The 13794-nt window shown below is 49.4% G+C and overlaps 4 protein-coding genes across 8 annotated transcripts; all 4 read left to right on the top strand.

Annotated features, from left to right (window-relative positions):
* The first annotated feature begins 86 nt into the window (after window positions 1-86).
* syt8 (synaptotagmin VIII) lies at window positions 87-4382 on the top strand. 4 transcript variants are annotated; one of them, XM_088378720.1, is made up of 11 exons: window positions 87-269; window positions 528-589; window positions 875-977; window positions 1216-1379; window positions 1445-1540; window positions 1599-1766; window positions 1981-2148; window positions 2276-2393; window positions 2525-2658; window positions 2743-2990; window positions 3094-4382. In XM_088378720.1, exons 1-11 carry the CDS (start codon window positions 242-244, stop codon window positions 3101-3103), a joined length of 1299 nt encoding a protein of 432 aa, XP_088234846.1. In that variant the 5' UTR covers window positions 87-241; the 3' UTR covers window positions 3104-4382. The 4 variants fall into 4 exon arrangements, with proteins under 4 accessions (XP_088234846.1, XP_088234849.1, XP_088234848.1 ...); XM_088378723.1 differs by having other exon boundaries at window positions 91-269; window positions 439-536; XM_088378722.1 differs by having other exon boundaries at window positions 91-269; window positions 439-589.
* Window positions 4383-4515: 133 nt separating this feature from the next.
* On the top strand, window positions 4516-8189 carry LOC148397148 (uncharacterized). Of its 2 annotated transcripts, none has more exons than XM_088378726.1 (4): window positions 4516-5158; window positions 5250-5330; window positions 5469-5665; window positions 5762-6841. In XM_088378726.1, the coding sequence occupies exons 1-4, from the start codon at window positions 5083-5085 to the stop codon at window positions 6566-6568; spliced, it is 1161 nt and encodes a 386-aa protein (XP_088234852.1). In that variant the 5' UTR covers window positions 4516-5082; the 3' UTR covers window positions 6569-6841. The 2 variants fall into 2 exon arrangements, with proteins under 2 accessions (XP_088234852.1, XP_088234851.1); XM_088378725.1 differs by having other exon boundaries at window positions 4612-5158; window positions 5247-5330; window positions 5762-8189.
* On the top strand, window positions 8039-9914 carry LOC148397147 (troponin I, fast skeletal muscle-like). Its single transcript, XM_088378731.1, has 8 exons — window positions 8039-8178; window positions 8272-8525; window positions 8709-8745; window positions 8876-8912; window positions 8997-9125; window positions 9261-9350; window positions 9446-9622; window positions 9697-9914. Exons 3-8 carry the CDS (start codon window positions 8738-8740, stop codon window positions 9790-9792), a joined length of 537 nt encoding a protein of 178 aa, XP_088234857.1. The 5' UTR covers window positions 8039-8178; window positions 8272-8525; window positions 8709-8737; the 3' UTR covers window positions 9793-9914.
* A 354-nt stretch (window positions 9915-10268) lies between these two features.
* Window positions 10269-13545, top strand: LOC148397146 (troponin I, fast skeletal muscle-like). Its single transcript, XM_088378732.1, has 7 exons — window positions 10269-10397; window positions 11756-11791; window positions 12061-12097; window positions 12194-12322; window positions 12396-12485; window positions 12676-12852; window positions 13218-13545. The coding sequence occupies exons 2-7, from the start codon at window positions 11781-11783 to the stop codon at window positions 13296-13298; spliced, it is 525 nt and encodes a 174-aa protein (XP_088234858.1). The 5' UTR covers window positions 10269-10397; window positions 11756-11780; the 3' UTR covers window positions 13299-13545.
* Window positions 13546-13794: the final 249 nt, after the last annotated feature.

Raw genomic sequence — 13794 nt, 5'->3', positions numbered from 1 at the left:
CTTTTTTGAGGTTTGCAACTTGATGACATCGCATATGTTGAGTCGCCCTCGCGAGTGTGGTGACTCGTTCGACCGGTGACGAGTTGTTTTCTCAAGACGAAAAGTCAACCCGTGTGTGTGCAGAGCAGAGCAGGCGTGTCACCGCCGCCGCCGCTCCTGCGGGTTGCAGCCGAGCAGCCGTCAAAGCAGAAGCCGGACCAGAGCGCCCGCTGCCGCGTACTAGCGTGAAATTCAAAGTGGGATGAAAGTGGACGACGGCAAGCCTCCAGGTACCGTCCGCGATGCAGAATAATTTGTCATGTGTTTTCCATCTCATTGCTCAGAGTTGTTTTGAACTCATTCACTGCCAACCCAGCTAATATCTTGGATGTCTACAATCGTCAGTGGCACTGAATGGAGTCGAAATTGGATACGAATGATTGTTTTGTTCTTTGGCAGAGTTCGGGATGTGTTTAACGTGAAAGGCCTGCTAACTTCCTTTCTACCTTCCCTCCTTGTTTCCTGTTTTTTGCGCTACTGGTCTCCAGCGGAGCCAGGTGAGCGCCATCGCAACGTCTCTCGTGGACACGTGGAGCTTCGCGTGACATCCGTGAGCAAATGTGATGTTGACTTTGGGTTGTTGAATTTGGCAAATGCAGTGAAGGAGCATGTTTGTCTTGTTCAAAACGTAACAGTGCAAACTTGTCGGCGGTGAATCCAAGGTGTTCCAGTACTAAATCCCTAAGGCTTCATGCATGTCATCTTCAAACTCTTCACAGTTTTTGCGACTACAAAAAATGCAACAAATACTAGACAACTTTAGATGCGTAACCTTCTCGTCGAGGCAGTCTGAACTGACGTCAGCATCAAACGTGTGTTCTTGTCTCACCTCCAGATCCCTCTTCATCATCTTCATCATCGTCTCACCACAATGTATTCGAGCTTCAAGAACACCTCAGTCACTGATGTGATCGACGGGATCATTGAGAATATCCCGTGTTGGTGGCACGCACGCACGCACGCACGCACACAACAACAACAAGTGTATTTAAGCTAGTGCACATCGCTTCAAACGCACCAAGTTCAACTTGGGCTCACTCGACCTTCTCTCCACAGTAGTCGGAGGAGATCTTAGAAAATGATTTGGACTAACATTGAGCGTACAACCATGAAGAGCATCGAAGTCGACCGGTAAGGTGACTAGCTGACGTCTTTGCATTTGTGCGTGCGTTACAGTGCCCGATTGGGCCATCTACGTGGTGGCGGCGGTGGGCGCCGTCCTGCTCTTGCTTGTGGTGTGTTGCGTGTGCGCGTGCTGCTGCAGAGGCCGACGCAAGAAACGACGGCAGAAGCCGACGGTCAAGCTCCAGCCGCAGAGCCAACAAATCAACAGCGAGCCGGTGAGAAGAACGGCGCCTTGGTTTGAAAGGTTCCAGCGAGCGTCAAAGCGAATGTTTGCCATCAGGTTGAAGCGGGCGCGGGCGGCCGCGACTCTGGCGTCGCCGAGCAACCACGAGGGAAGCTGCTCTACTCGCTGGAGTTTGACGCCGCGCTCTCCGAGGTGAGCAAATTCATAAACACCGTAACGCCGATCCCGTTAACCCATCAATTGCGTGTAGCTAAAGGTGGGCGTGAAGGAAGCCCGTAACCTGAAGGCCATGGACCTGGGAGGAACTTCGGACCCCTACGTCAAGGTCTACCTCCTACCCGACAAGACCATGACCCGCGAGACCAAAGTCATGAAGAGCACGCTCAACGCCACCTTCAACGAGACCTTCAGCTTCCAGGTACCACTGGTGCAAACATGCTAATCCTTATAGCTCCAAAAATCAAGACCTGAACTCGGCGAGGCACGGGCCAGTGTGTAGGGAATGTGCTCCCTTAGTTGGACTAGAATCTCAATCCATATTAACTCTCCAACCTAAATCTTGGACCGACAGTGCTTTCTGTCCAAACAAAACGAGTTCAAGTTTAAAAGTATTGTTGTTGTTTTGTCGTCAGATCTCCAAGGTGGCTTTGGTCAAGTCGACCGCCGTGCTTCAGGTTTTTGATTTCGACCGCTTCTCCAAAAACGACATCATTGGAGAACTCCGCTTAAAACTCGGACAAGTGGACTGGAGCCACATCATAGAAGAATGGAGGGACCTCCAAGAACCTGCCGACATGGAGGTTACGCCTAAATCGAAGTCAAGTCCTATAGGACCTCGTTAGACTAGCATGATTAGAATCCTAATCCCATTTTTTTGTAGAAGCTAGACCTTGGTCTGGAATTTAAGGCAATTCTTTTCTTTCTCAGGAGGAGAACCTTGGTGAGATCTGCTTCTCTTTGCGTTACGTTCCCACATCCAGCAAACTGACCGTGGTCATCTTGGAGGCCAGAAACCTCAAGAGCACCGACCTGGACGGAAGATCAGGTTAGGACTTGAAGAAAAAAAAAACAAAAAAAAAACCTTGCAGTCGACTTGGGAACAGTCCAGACCACTCTGGTTGCAAAGAATGCTATCAGTCGTGCTGAAATGAAATTGCGGTGCTTGTCGTGGTGGAGATCCGTACGTGAAGGTGCAGCTGGCTCTGGACAAGCGCAAGTGGAAGAAGAAGAAGACGTCGGTCAAGAAGAACACGCTCAACCCGTACTACAACGAGGCCTTCTCCTTCAAAGTCACCATGGCGCAAATTCAGGTAGGGGGCGCCGCCGCTCACGGGCCGCCGCGCCAGCCGTCGGCGAGCGACTCGCGTAGACGCCGTCCGTTTGTGCGCGGCCAGCGCGTCACCTTGGTGATCTCGGTGTGGGACCACGACCCCATGACGCCCAACGACCCGGCGGGCAAGATCTTCCTGGGCTGCGACGCGGCGGGCAACCAGCTGAGGCACTGGGGCGACATGCTGGCCTACCCGCGCCGGCCCGTGGCGCAGTGGCACTCGCTGCTGTCGGAGCAGCAGGTCAACGCCACCCTCGGCCTCAAGAAGAAGATCCCGCTCGTCAACAACCTGCCCTTCTCGCTCAACAAGAGGTACAAACAAAATAGGCACTCTTTGTGTTTTTGTTGTTACGTTTTTTCAATTTTCTTTATATGCGAGTATATGTAATCATTTCTAGTGGTGTTGCGTCCCCAGTGAGCTGTAGAAGCAATCAAGCTGAGCTGCTGAGTCGTCATCGTCTTTGTGCTGCTTCAAGTCTCCTGAGAGCAAGAGATACTAATCATCTGCACGCAGTGACGTCTATGACCCACAGAGGGCGCTCGAAACAGTTTGTGGACCGACTTGAACACTTTTTCATTGGCATAAATTATACTAAAATGCTCCAAGGAACAATCCGCTTGGAACTTCAAATGAAGCTGGACTCACTCTTGCTACTTTTTCTTGGATAAAATCGACAAAACAACAAAATGGTAAGAATGTAATGCAACATTATGCGTATCAACACAGAGCTGATTCTGAGCATTTCTCTCATTTGTTTGAAGAAAGCGGTCAATATATTTGAAAGACGCCAGCTAATCAAAAACAAAAATGTGAAAACGCATCACGCAATGTGATATAGAAGCATTTTTTCTGCTTTTGAAGCATCAGCTGATCACCAATGTCCCGTTGAAAGGGGGGGAAAGTTACCATAAAATGTAACCGGTCCATTTCAGACAATCACAACAGAACCCTCAAGGCTAAACAAAGCTCTCTCGTTTTGATTTTTCGTTCTTTGTCACTTGGGGTCAACTTGATATTTTGAAGCCTACGAGCGCTCAGCAAGCGCAAATCGGAAAAAGCCAAGCTCGCGTGTTCCTGGTGCTAGCTTGCTCCTTGACGAACCCACTTGAGCAGGATGAGGAGGATGAGCTGTGACATCAGGTTACCAGGTTACCAGTGGTCCAATGACACCTGGCACAAGAGTAGGAAAAAACAAAAGACCGAATGAGCGAGCGCGATGCTTCAGTCGGTCCGTGGAAGCTCTGACAAGGTGCAAACACACGCAGTGAGTTGTCATTTACTCCTACTTCAATCTTATCCGTGCAATGACTGTCTGTCTTCATCACTCTGACGTGATCAGCTTTTAATCTGCCTTCCACTTTTTGAGAAGTGAATATTTTTCATTTCCATCCACTTGAGTGGCAAATGCAACACAATGGCAATCTCTCTCCAGCACTAGCGCACAGCCATTTCTCTTAAGTTCTTTTTGGAAGAAGGAAAAACTGCATACTTCCAGGCTTGCTAATTGGGTCTTTTTGGAATGAAATAACTGCAAAATAACATCAATCCTGTGTTGTGTGTGTATATGTTGACAAAAGCAACAAAACGGCAATGTCTCCATCCTGCAAGGCTACTACTACTACTCCCACTACTACACAGCATTGCTTCTTATGAGACACTCATTTTAGTATCATTGTAATTAGTGCATATTTTCTGCTTACAAATGTTTCTTTGTGTTTTATTTCTTATCAATGTTTTTTCACAGTAGGTAGGTACAAGAGTTTTAATTTTTTTTTTTTAATTTTTTTTTTTTACAAGGTTTATTGCAACAATGTTCGCGGATGGGTCCAGTTTGAATCGTACACATTAAACTGGTTCACTCAACTGTACGGATTTCAATATTGGCAATCACTCTCCAGCCCACGAGTGGGCGCACTACCGCGCAGTTATTCTCCCGGAAGTCACAAGAAGACTGAAGAAGGAAAAAGAAAGCGCGCTTCCGGGTTGGCTCGAGCTGCTCGGCTAGCGGAATAGCTAGCAGGCTAGCTGGCCGGCTAGCACTCGTTCCAGCTCATTTAGTCATGTAACTCAACTTGCCGAAGTGAAATCGTGTTTTTTCTTTTTTTTTATTGGAGTCATATGCGGCGCAAGCTCCGAACGCCGTGAAGGAACGACACACCGCCGGTTTGCTATGCTAGCCAGCGGCGTGTGAATGGTGCGCCCCGTTCGCTAACAAGTCAAGTTAGCATGGCCACAGTTTCTAAGGCTTGACGATATGACACGCTGAGCTCGCTGCTCCACACTTTAGCGGCTGATGCGCGCGCCTCCGTCCGATGGAGGCGACGCGTTGCCCGGCTCATCCAACAAGATGACGCGCCGCCTGAGCCGGCGGCTGCTTGTCTCCTTGTATGCAGGAGGCCAGACATGGACGCCCGCTCCGAGTGCGACATCGTGGCTGCCGAAAAGGGGCCGAGTAGTCAGATCGATGGACGCCGCGCTGGTAAGTCTGTTGGTTGGCTGGCTGGCTGGCTGGCTCGCTCGCTCGCTCGCTTGCTGTCAAAACCTGAGGAACTCTTCCTTGTCTCCAGCAGGACTCGTAAGCGCCCTTCACAAGATCTTCACCAACCACAACACCCTCCACATTCAGTCCGTCAGTCGCTTGGAATGTACTGGTGCGTTCTGTGTTTGATTCCTAGTTTGTCTTTTGAAAAGACTGCTAACGTTGCATACATTGATTTGATTAGATTTTTGTAAAAGTTCAGTACCTCACTCAAATTTTACAAAGTTCTGTTTTCGTGTGTTTGTTTCAGGTTCTTGTCCCGATCTGATGATGAGTAGAAGAGAGGCAGCGGACGCGCCTCCCGCGGCCCCCGCGACCCTTACCCCCCAGCTGCCCCCCCGGGCCCACCACCACCATCGGCCCCTCTGCATGTCGGTGTCATCCGACAGCAGTGGACGCTTCAAAGCTCTCGACACGCAGGAATGGAAGAACAACCTCAAAGCTCAGGTCGGGTCTTGTGGGAGTCGTCTTGGTGTCAGAATATGCCGATATGACTGACGCTTGGCCGTGTGGGTGTGTGTGTGTGTGTGATGTCTCCATCAGATGGAGCAGGCCCACAGCGCAGGCGCCGCCAGAAGCACGGGTTCCCTGGAGCGGGCGTCCCTCTTCTGCGCCGCGGGAGGTCCTCCGTCCAAGGCTACCACCGGCCGCTTCTCGCTCTTCTCGCCGCCGTGGAACGTCAGCTCCGAGTCGGACTCCAACCCGCCGTCTCGCTCCGGGTCGCGGAAACTGCGCAACTACAGCCGGCGATCGGCCACGGGTCCGGCCGGCGCCCCCGATCCGACCGGAGGTGAGGGGGACGGTGGCGGCGGCGGCGGCCCGCGGCATTTCGAGCCAGTCATCTCCAAGGTGACGGACTACATCTACGTGGGCAACTTGAACGCGGCGTACAACGGGCGGGCGCTGTGCCGCAACAACATCGACAGCATCATCGACATGAGCGGCGCCCCGGGTCAGGCGGCGCCGGCCCTCAGCCTCATCCCCTGCACCTGCTCGCGCGGCGCCCGCCACAGCTGGTCCCGCCTCAAGGTGGACATCGGCGACGTCAAGCAGCGCTGCTTCGAGGACATCAACGAGTGCATCCACGCCTCGGCCGGCAAGCGCAAGCGGGTTCTGGTCCACTGCGGGGACGGCTTCTCTCTGGCGCCCACCTGCGTCATCCAGTACCTGATGCTCAAGCGCAACATGAGGCTCATGGCCGCCTACGAGCTGCTCCGGGCCAAATATCCCGTCAACATCCGCGAATGTCACCGCAACCTGCTGGTGAGCCTGGAGAGGACGCTCAGGCCCGGCGACGTGGATCCGGAGAGCTTCAAGCAGGCCATCTCCAGGAAGGTGGCCTGGACCTGACTCCGCCCCGAGCTCCGACGAGTGGCCGCAAAAGTTAGCGCCCGGCGATGTGCCGCAACGTGTGCTTCTGCTACTGCGCCGCGTCCAGTTGAGATTTGGCCGCAACTCTTTGGATGGACTCGAGTGAACATGGTTCCGGTCCCGCGACGACTTGTGGATGGATGGTCCTCCGGTTGATGTCTTGTTTTGTCAGCTCCAGATGAGTGAAACCTGCTTCTGGTTTCAGACGTTTGCTGTCGCATGGCTGGACTCCAACCTTTTTTTTTTTTTTACCTCCATCACCACATCTCAGGAGATATGTGGAACTAGTTTCTGGTACTAGTCGGAATCTTGTGGCTCTCCAGTTGAGCCTTGTGAAGGAGTTGGATCCCTTTTTTTTTTTCCCCATCTGTCCCAACATGTGTGGAGGGCTGAGGCCCGCTTTTGATTCCAGTGATGTGGTGTCGCCCCAGTCGATCTTTAATGGTGGTTCTTGTACCTGGCGATCCAGTTCAGTTCTTGTTGATAGAACCTGCAGGCCACCCTCTCCCAAAACTCCCCAAAATGCATCCATCTTGTTGGTTCCTCGTGAAAATGTTGGTGTCGATGTGCTCGTTTGCTGCTGGAACGACAACGCCGAGCTGTCCTCCATGAGGAAGAACTTTTACTCGATTCTACTGTGCAGAGTTTGGACTCTTGGTCTGAATTGTGTTGTGTGTGAATATTGTGGATGTTTTGTGGTGATTTGAAAGAAGCACACCATAGAGGGGAAAAAGCAAAAGGTGGCAATATCAGGAAAGTCTCCATTTCAATGACTAAATGTCATAAAATTGCAGAAGTTCCATTTTTGATGATAATATTGTTCATGTAATTGACATTTTTTGAGGGGAGGTACTTTGGATTTTTTTCATTTTAATACTGTACCGTTTTTGGCTTTGTAGTTTTCAAGTATAACTTTGCTTATTTTCTTCAAAAATATTTTGGTCAATTTCCATCACATTTTTTCCTGCTAATATTTGGACTTCCCTGTGCTATGATTCAAAGAGGGAACATGAAGACATTTGTTGAAATGTGAATTTCTTCTTCAAATTCATTTAAGGTGGCATTTTTTGAGGCTAGCCGATGTTTGGCAAGTGACCAAATAGCATCGACGCTAATGTTTTCGTTAGCTCGGCATTTGGGTTAGCCTCCAAATGTAGATCGGAGAATTTTGTTTCATTTTGTTAGCATTACAACAAAACATTTCCTTCAAGTCATCAAGTGTTGACACTTCCTGCCAACGTATGGCAAACTTGTTAAGTTTTATGCAAATATTTACAAAATAAGGATGCTATTGTCGTTGAAGTGGCTAGCGACGGCTATGCTAACAATATGTGAAAATAACTTGGCGTCTTGGTTAGCTTTGTGACGTGACATTTGCACCTTTTCTCAATATCTGCCGTTGAGTTGTTTGTTTTTTCTTTTTCTACGTGCAAATGTGAGCTTGGCAAACGGCGGCTGTAATATATCGGCGCTTTTGTTTTTCCCGCGTCGTTGGTGAAGGTGAACGTGGACTTGGTTCTCCTCAATGTTCTCAGGTGATTCTTCAGTGGTGCCACCACCTTTGTACTGTTCATTCAATAAAAGATGACGTACGTGATAACCTTAGTCTTTTTTTTTTTATTTAATTGCAATTTCAATGGTCCTTGTTGCTCTCCTAACGTTGTTGTGCTTTTTCTGTGCAGATGCTGCATTTTGTCTGTCACTACTCCCCCTTTAGCACCAGATGAACGCTGGACGGCCTTCCCGCCGCCATTCACAAAACAAACCATTAAGTGCGCTTGTTGTGTGGCAAAGTCCCACTTTGGGAATAAAAGTTATTTTGGGAGGTGCGCGCTTGCAGATGCTGCAAGCTGATTGGTCGCTGAGAAAATCAGCGTCCATAAAGAGAAAGACGATAGAATGATCTCGGTCATTACTGCTTTTCTTCCCTTCAATGGTAAGAATTTTTTTTTTTTTTTTGAAAGATGTACTGCATTTGACATGTCATTTAGTTTGTTTATTTATTTATTTAGTCATTTGTTAAGGTTTCAAATCAATCAAATGTATTTTGTCATCATCTGAAAGCTCTTTTTCCGTCAGACTTTTAGCCTTCTTTTTTCAGCAGTTTTTTTTTTCACAGCTTGAAGACAATCACTCCCTCCATCAGAAATGTCGCAGTAAGTCTGAAATCTTGTGTCTTTGCTTTATTACAATCAACGAAACGTGTGTTTGATTGTTAACTGTAACAAGGACGGATGGAATCGTTCCCATCCATCGTGTGTTTTTATTCATTTTGAAATCTTTCAGAAAGAAAATGTCTTTGAGTCGCAAACATCACCTCAAGGTACAAGTACACAACATGCGCCAAACTTGTGAGATGTTGACATGACCACAACTCCGTGTGTGGTTTTTTTTGTGCTGTGTTTAGAGTGTGATGCTGGCCATCGCCAAAGATCACCTCGAGCAGGAGGCCCGGGAGCGAGAGGAGCAGCGGGCACGCTACATGGCTCATTGCTGCCCCCCGCTGGTGATTCCCAACACCATGCAAGAGCTACAGGTGTGTGGGCAGGGACAGTGCGTGTGGAAGGCCAAATAGCTCAATGAATAATAATTTTTTTGTAATGAAACTTTTTTTAATTATTGAAAAAGAAAAATGAATCTGCGGGTGCTTAACAGTGACGTGGGTTTGCAGGAGCTGTGCAAGGAGATTCACCACAAGACGGACGTGACGGACGAGGAGCGCTACGACCTTGAAGTGAAGGTCAGAAAGGCTAACAAAGAGGTAGGAGGCGACATTTTGTCCCCTGGCCAACTTTAGAACGTGACTATGATTTTTTTTTCGTGTGTCTCACCGTCTCACCGTTGCCTCGTGCGCAGATAGATGACCTGAAGATCAAAGTGCAGGATGTGACGGGCAAGTTCAAGAAGCCCACGCTGAGGAAGGTGCGCATGTCGGCCGACGCCATGCTCAAAGCGCTGCTGGGCTCCAAGCACACCGTCAACATGGAGCTCAGGGCCAATCTCAAGCAGGTCAAGAAGGAGGTCAAGGACGAGGTCAGTCGCTCGCGCAAACCTGTCGGCAGCATCGGCACGTTCTTCATGGTTGATATTATTTTGTTGATTTTCAGGACAAGGAGCTGCGCGACGTTGTGGACTGGCGCAAGAACATCGAGGACAAGTCGGGCATGGACGGCAGGAAGAAAATGTTCGAGGGCGACGCCTAGCGTCCAACTCGACGCCCTCTCCTTGGACGGCTCGCCCCAACACTGGCCGTGGCTACGTGCAAAAATATGTACTCGTTAACCACGGGAGCTTCAATGCAATTAAAAAACCCAAATCATTGAAACTGATTTGTGTCATCACCATGGCAACAGATGCCAGGATGGAGGATCTTGACCTTCTTAGTGGTCTTCACCCTCACCTTTACCGTCTTCCTCCTCAAGTTCATCTTTATCCTCTTGCTCCTCAAATTCTAGCTTGTTGATGGTCATCATGTCACAGTCTTCATCCTTGATGATGGCGTTCACGTGCCTCACCTTCATCTTATTCACCGAGGTCTTCTTCTGATCCATCGTCGTCATCGAGAAGAAGAAAACCATCTTAAAGGTCAATCGGTTATTTATACGTTCGGTGTGTGTGTGCGTTGCATTACACGAGCTTGCGTGGCCATTGGCCTGCTGGCTAATCCACTTCCCTAAAGAGGAGACGGCGCATTCCCGCCAGCGCGGCATTTAAAGCTCATCTCTCATCCCGAGCACAAGAGCGGCCGGCCAGCCAGCCAAGGAAGGAAGGAGCGAGCGAGCGAGCCCAGCGTCGGCACCCCCAACAGGTCAGCCACACCACACCACACCACACCACACCACACATGAGGACGGGCAAGCGTCCTCATCACATTGGCTTTGTTTGAACGTTCTCACCACAGTTGTCAGTCAGCGTCGTTGGTTTGCTAGCGTTTCATTTCGTGCGTGTCGGCGTGACGATCAAATTACAGTCGGGGGAGAGAGAGTGGCCATCTTGAGGGCACATCGAATAGTTTGGAAAAAATATTTGAGACGATTAAAAAAAACATTTGAAATAAGCTAGCAAAGAGCTTTGCCGGTGGTCAATGCGATGCAATGGTAGCTAGCAAATGTGCAAGTTGATGCTTTCTGATTTCTTCATCATCATCAAGCAGCAGCGTCTTTGTTGTCTCGGTCGTCATGGCAACAACGACAACACGAGGCCGACTGGCTTCCTCGTAATTCAGATAAAACACGACATGCGTCGTTGCCGACTCAAGAGTGGAAGCTTGTCGAACCGACGCCGAGAATTTTTGGGCGCAAATCGGGCCTAAAATGTGAGTGACAAGATGGCGGCGGCGGCGGCGGCAGCGGCCAGCAGCTGCCTGCTATTTATTTCCCTTTGCTCATGCGAAAGCTTCTTGCGGCAGCGTGTTGGGTTACGGCCCCCGTAGACAATCCCTTGGGCAGATGTCCCTCAGCATCATGTCCTCGCACCTCCCAAAATACATTTCCACCCCCCCCCCCCCCCCCCCCCCACCCCCCACGGCCTCCCTTGAGCACCTCACTCAGACATCTTTTCTTTTAAGACGAGCACCTCGTCACTTTTTCCTCCTCCGACAGCTGAGGCCGCAAATAGACGCACATCCTCCGTTTGATATTGATGACCCCCCCGACCCCCGTGCTCACCTCCCCATACCACCTTGTCACCTTGTTCTATGCTCATAGATCACTGGTGAGAACTTGTTGGTTTGCTTCTCGCAAAACTGAGCTTATTTCCACTCTGATGATTAAGTGATCTTATCAACAAGAGAAGGAGGAAACGACAAACATTTTAGTCAACATGTCACTTAAGTCACCTCCTGCTAACATCAAGCATGCAGCGCACAGGGTCACGCTAACATTAGCGAGATAGCGGTTGAAACGTTTGACTGCTTGCCTGAGATCGTCTGGACTCTTTTCATCCAGAGCCTTTTCTAAAATTAAACGTGGACATTGAATCCATGGGGATTACTTGAGACATCTTCACGTCCCCAAATAAACTCAGAAGAGCATTCCGAGGCTGCCGCTAATGCGCTCAACATTGTTTATCTTTTGTGCATTTTTAGAGCGAACAACTTTTTTTGTTTTTTTCTTATATTTGGTCATTTTTATCATGTTTGATCTTTTTTCTATTTTTGTCTCGCAGATAAGGTCTACACCGAGAAGCCACCATGGCCACCGAGTGAGTGTCATCACATTTACCATCACGTACTTGTTAGCATGCTAACAACTTGCATTCAGCTGTTGCCTTCATTTGACACCAGACGCTAATGAGATGAACCCTAGTGAGGTGGGCTAAATGCTGACGCGCTAACGGTTGCTATGCAAACATAAAGCAAAATAGCAACTTCAAGCTAACCCATAACGACAAAAAAAGCCTCCCAAGACTCGATGAAATTTCTGCCAGTCGCTTGAATCTTTCGGTCGTCCGTAATGTTGCCATCCGTGCAGGAAACGACTGTCGGCCAGACGCAAGCACACTCTGAAGGTAGGTAGGTGCGCTCGCTCGCTCGCTCACGCGGGCCCGCCCGCCCGCCCGCCGGCCGGCCGGCATCATCCTAAGTGAGCCCGCCTACCCCCTCAGAGTTGCATGCTGGTGGTGGCCAACAACCTCCTGGAGGCCGAGGCTAACGAGAAGGCGGCGGAGCGCCAGAAGTTCCTGGAAAACCAATGTCCCCCCATGGACATTCCCTACTCGGGCGACGAGCTGCGGGTGAGTGGCCGTCTTGGACGTGGTGGTGCTCGTTGACCTCTGCGTGCTGAAATTGCTGTCATGTCCTCCTCAGGAGCTCTGCAAAAAACTCCGCGAGCAGATTGACGTCAGTGAGGAGGAACGCTACTGCATCGAGTTCAAGCTCGACATGGTTCTCAATGAGGTGAGAAGACGGAGTGAAGCTTTTGCGAGAAGGCTATTTCTGGTCTGTGGGCGTTTGTGAGAAGAACCGAGCCTTCATGAGACCATTAAACACTTTCTGGTCAAGGATGCCTTTGTGAGAAGAGTAAACCATTTCTGTGTTCTGGGGAACAGACGGAAACCTTTTCATGTCATTTGTCTGTCTCCTGCAGGTTCGAGACCTGAACATCAAAATTGTGGACCTGAGGGGCAAGTTCAAGAGACCTCGCCTGAAGAAGGTGCGCATGTCGGCCGACGCCATGCTCAAAGCGCTGCTGGGCTCCAAGCACACCGTCAACATGGACCTCAGGGCCAACCTCAAGCAGGTCAAGAAGGAGGTCAAGGAGGAGGTGAGCCACACGCTTTTGGCCGGATGCTTCACGGCGTCGGGTAAAAGAGGAAGCGCTGAGGGGACTTGGCAGATGATGCAGATGTCTGTGAGATGTTGAAGGACTTTCAGGAGGTTTGGAGATGAATTGGGAAGAGTTTGAAGATGCTCGTGAGATGTTAGATGACGACCTTCCACAGTGTTATTGAATGTCAAAACTTTGGACTGTTTGAACCTGGTTTTGAGGTGTTTGGAGAAATTTGCAGAAATGTTTGAAGATGCCTGTGAGATATTTGAAAGTTGCTATTAGATGTTTGGGACGCTGCTGATGGGATTCCCGTCAGACGGTGGCAAAAGTTTGCTGACGAGGACATTTTGTGTTTTCAGGACAAGCAGCTCCGCGACGTTGGCGACTGGCGTAAAAACATCGAGGACAAGTCAGACAGGAAGAAGATGTTCGACAGCTAAACCCCGACGACACGCTTTAGTTTCTGTTCTTCTCGTCCAAACTCAAGAGTTTCCAAAAAAAAAAAGTTCGACTTGAAAGTATAGAGTCCTTCAAGGAAAGTTCTCGATTGGTGCTTCGTGACGTTGGGATGGAAGACGGGAAGTTGACATAAAGGGTGTTTTGTTTTGGGTGTTTGTGAACCACCATGCTAGCATGCTAGCAAGCTAGCGTGTTTTCTTGTGTTTGGAATAAAGCTCTTGTGCTTGAGCCCCTTGGTGGCGTCTTCTTCTTGTTTCCTCTTCTCGTGTTCACCTTTATAGCAAATATCTCTCCGCTTTGTTGCCTTAAATTACTTTTTTAACCAACACTCTTTACTAAACAGGAGTATATTGACTTTAAAAAAAGTTCGACTTGAAAAGAACTTGGTGGTAGCAATGTTAGCATCATGCTAAAAGTGGCTAAAGTGAAAGAACTGCTGTATGAGTAGCACACCAAGTAATTAGCAAACTGTGAGCT

Source organism: Syngnathus floridae, chromosome 6, assembly GCF_059516105.1.
Source record: "Syngnathus floridae isolate MCC-2025c chromosome 6, RoL_Sflo_1.0, whole genome shotgun sequence".
Lineage (NCBI taxonomy): Eukaryota > Metazoa > Chordata > Actinopteri > Syngnathiformes > Syngnathidae > Syngnathus > Syngnathus floridae.
Note: the sequence above shows the minus strand (reverse complement) of the source record. Positions and strands in the feature narration are given on the sequence as shown.

Excerpts from the sequence above, each read along its gene's own strand:
- syt8 (XM_088378720.1), top strand. The coding sequence starts at position 242 with ATGAAAGTGGACGACGGCAAGCCTCCAG. Across the intron at positions 590-874 it reads TGGAGCTTCGCGTGACATCC|ATCCCTCTTCATCATCTTCA; the intron begins GTGAGCAAATGT and ends TCTCACCTCCAG. Across the intron at positions 1,767-1,980 it reads ACGAGACCTTCAGCTTCCAG|ATCTCCAAGGTGGCTTTGGT; the intron begins GTACCACTGGTG and ends TTTTGTCGTCAG.
- LOC148397146 (XM_088378732.1), top strand. Across the intron at positions 12,323-12,395 it reads ACTCGGGCGACGAGCTGCGG|GAGCTCTGCAAAAAACTCCG; the intron begins GTGAGTGGCCGT and ends TGTCCTCCTCAG. Across the intron at positions 12,486-12,675 it reads TCGACATGGTTCTCAATGAG|GTTCGAGACCTGAACATCAA; the intron begins GTGAGAAGACGG and ends TGTCTCCTGCAG.
- LOC148397148 (XM_088378725.1), top strand. The coding sequence starts at position 5,083 with ATGGACGCCCGCTCCGAGTGCGACATCGTGGCTGCCGAAAAGGGGCCG. Across the intron at positions 5,331-5,468 it reads CAGTCGCTTGGAATGTACTG|GTTCTTGTCCCGATCTGATG; the intron begins GTGCGTTCTGTG and ends TGTTTGTTTCAG. Across the intron at positions 5,666-5,761 it reads AGAACAACCTCAAAGCTCAG|ATGGAGCAGGCCCACAGCGC; the intron begins GTCGGGTCTTGT and ends TGTCTCCATCAG.
- LOC148397147 (XM_088378731.1), top strand. Across the intron at positions 8,913-8,996 it reads GTCGCAAACATCACCTCAAG|AGTGTGATGCTGGCCATCGC; the intron begins GTACAAGTACAC and ends TGCTGTGTTTAG. Across the intron at positions 9,351-9,445 it reads TCAGAAAGGCTAACAAAGAG|ATAGATGACCTGAAGATCAA; the intron begins GTAGGAGGCGAC and ends CCTCGTGCGCAG.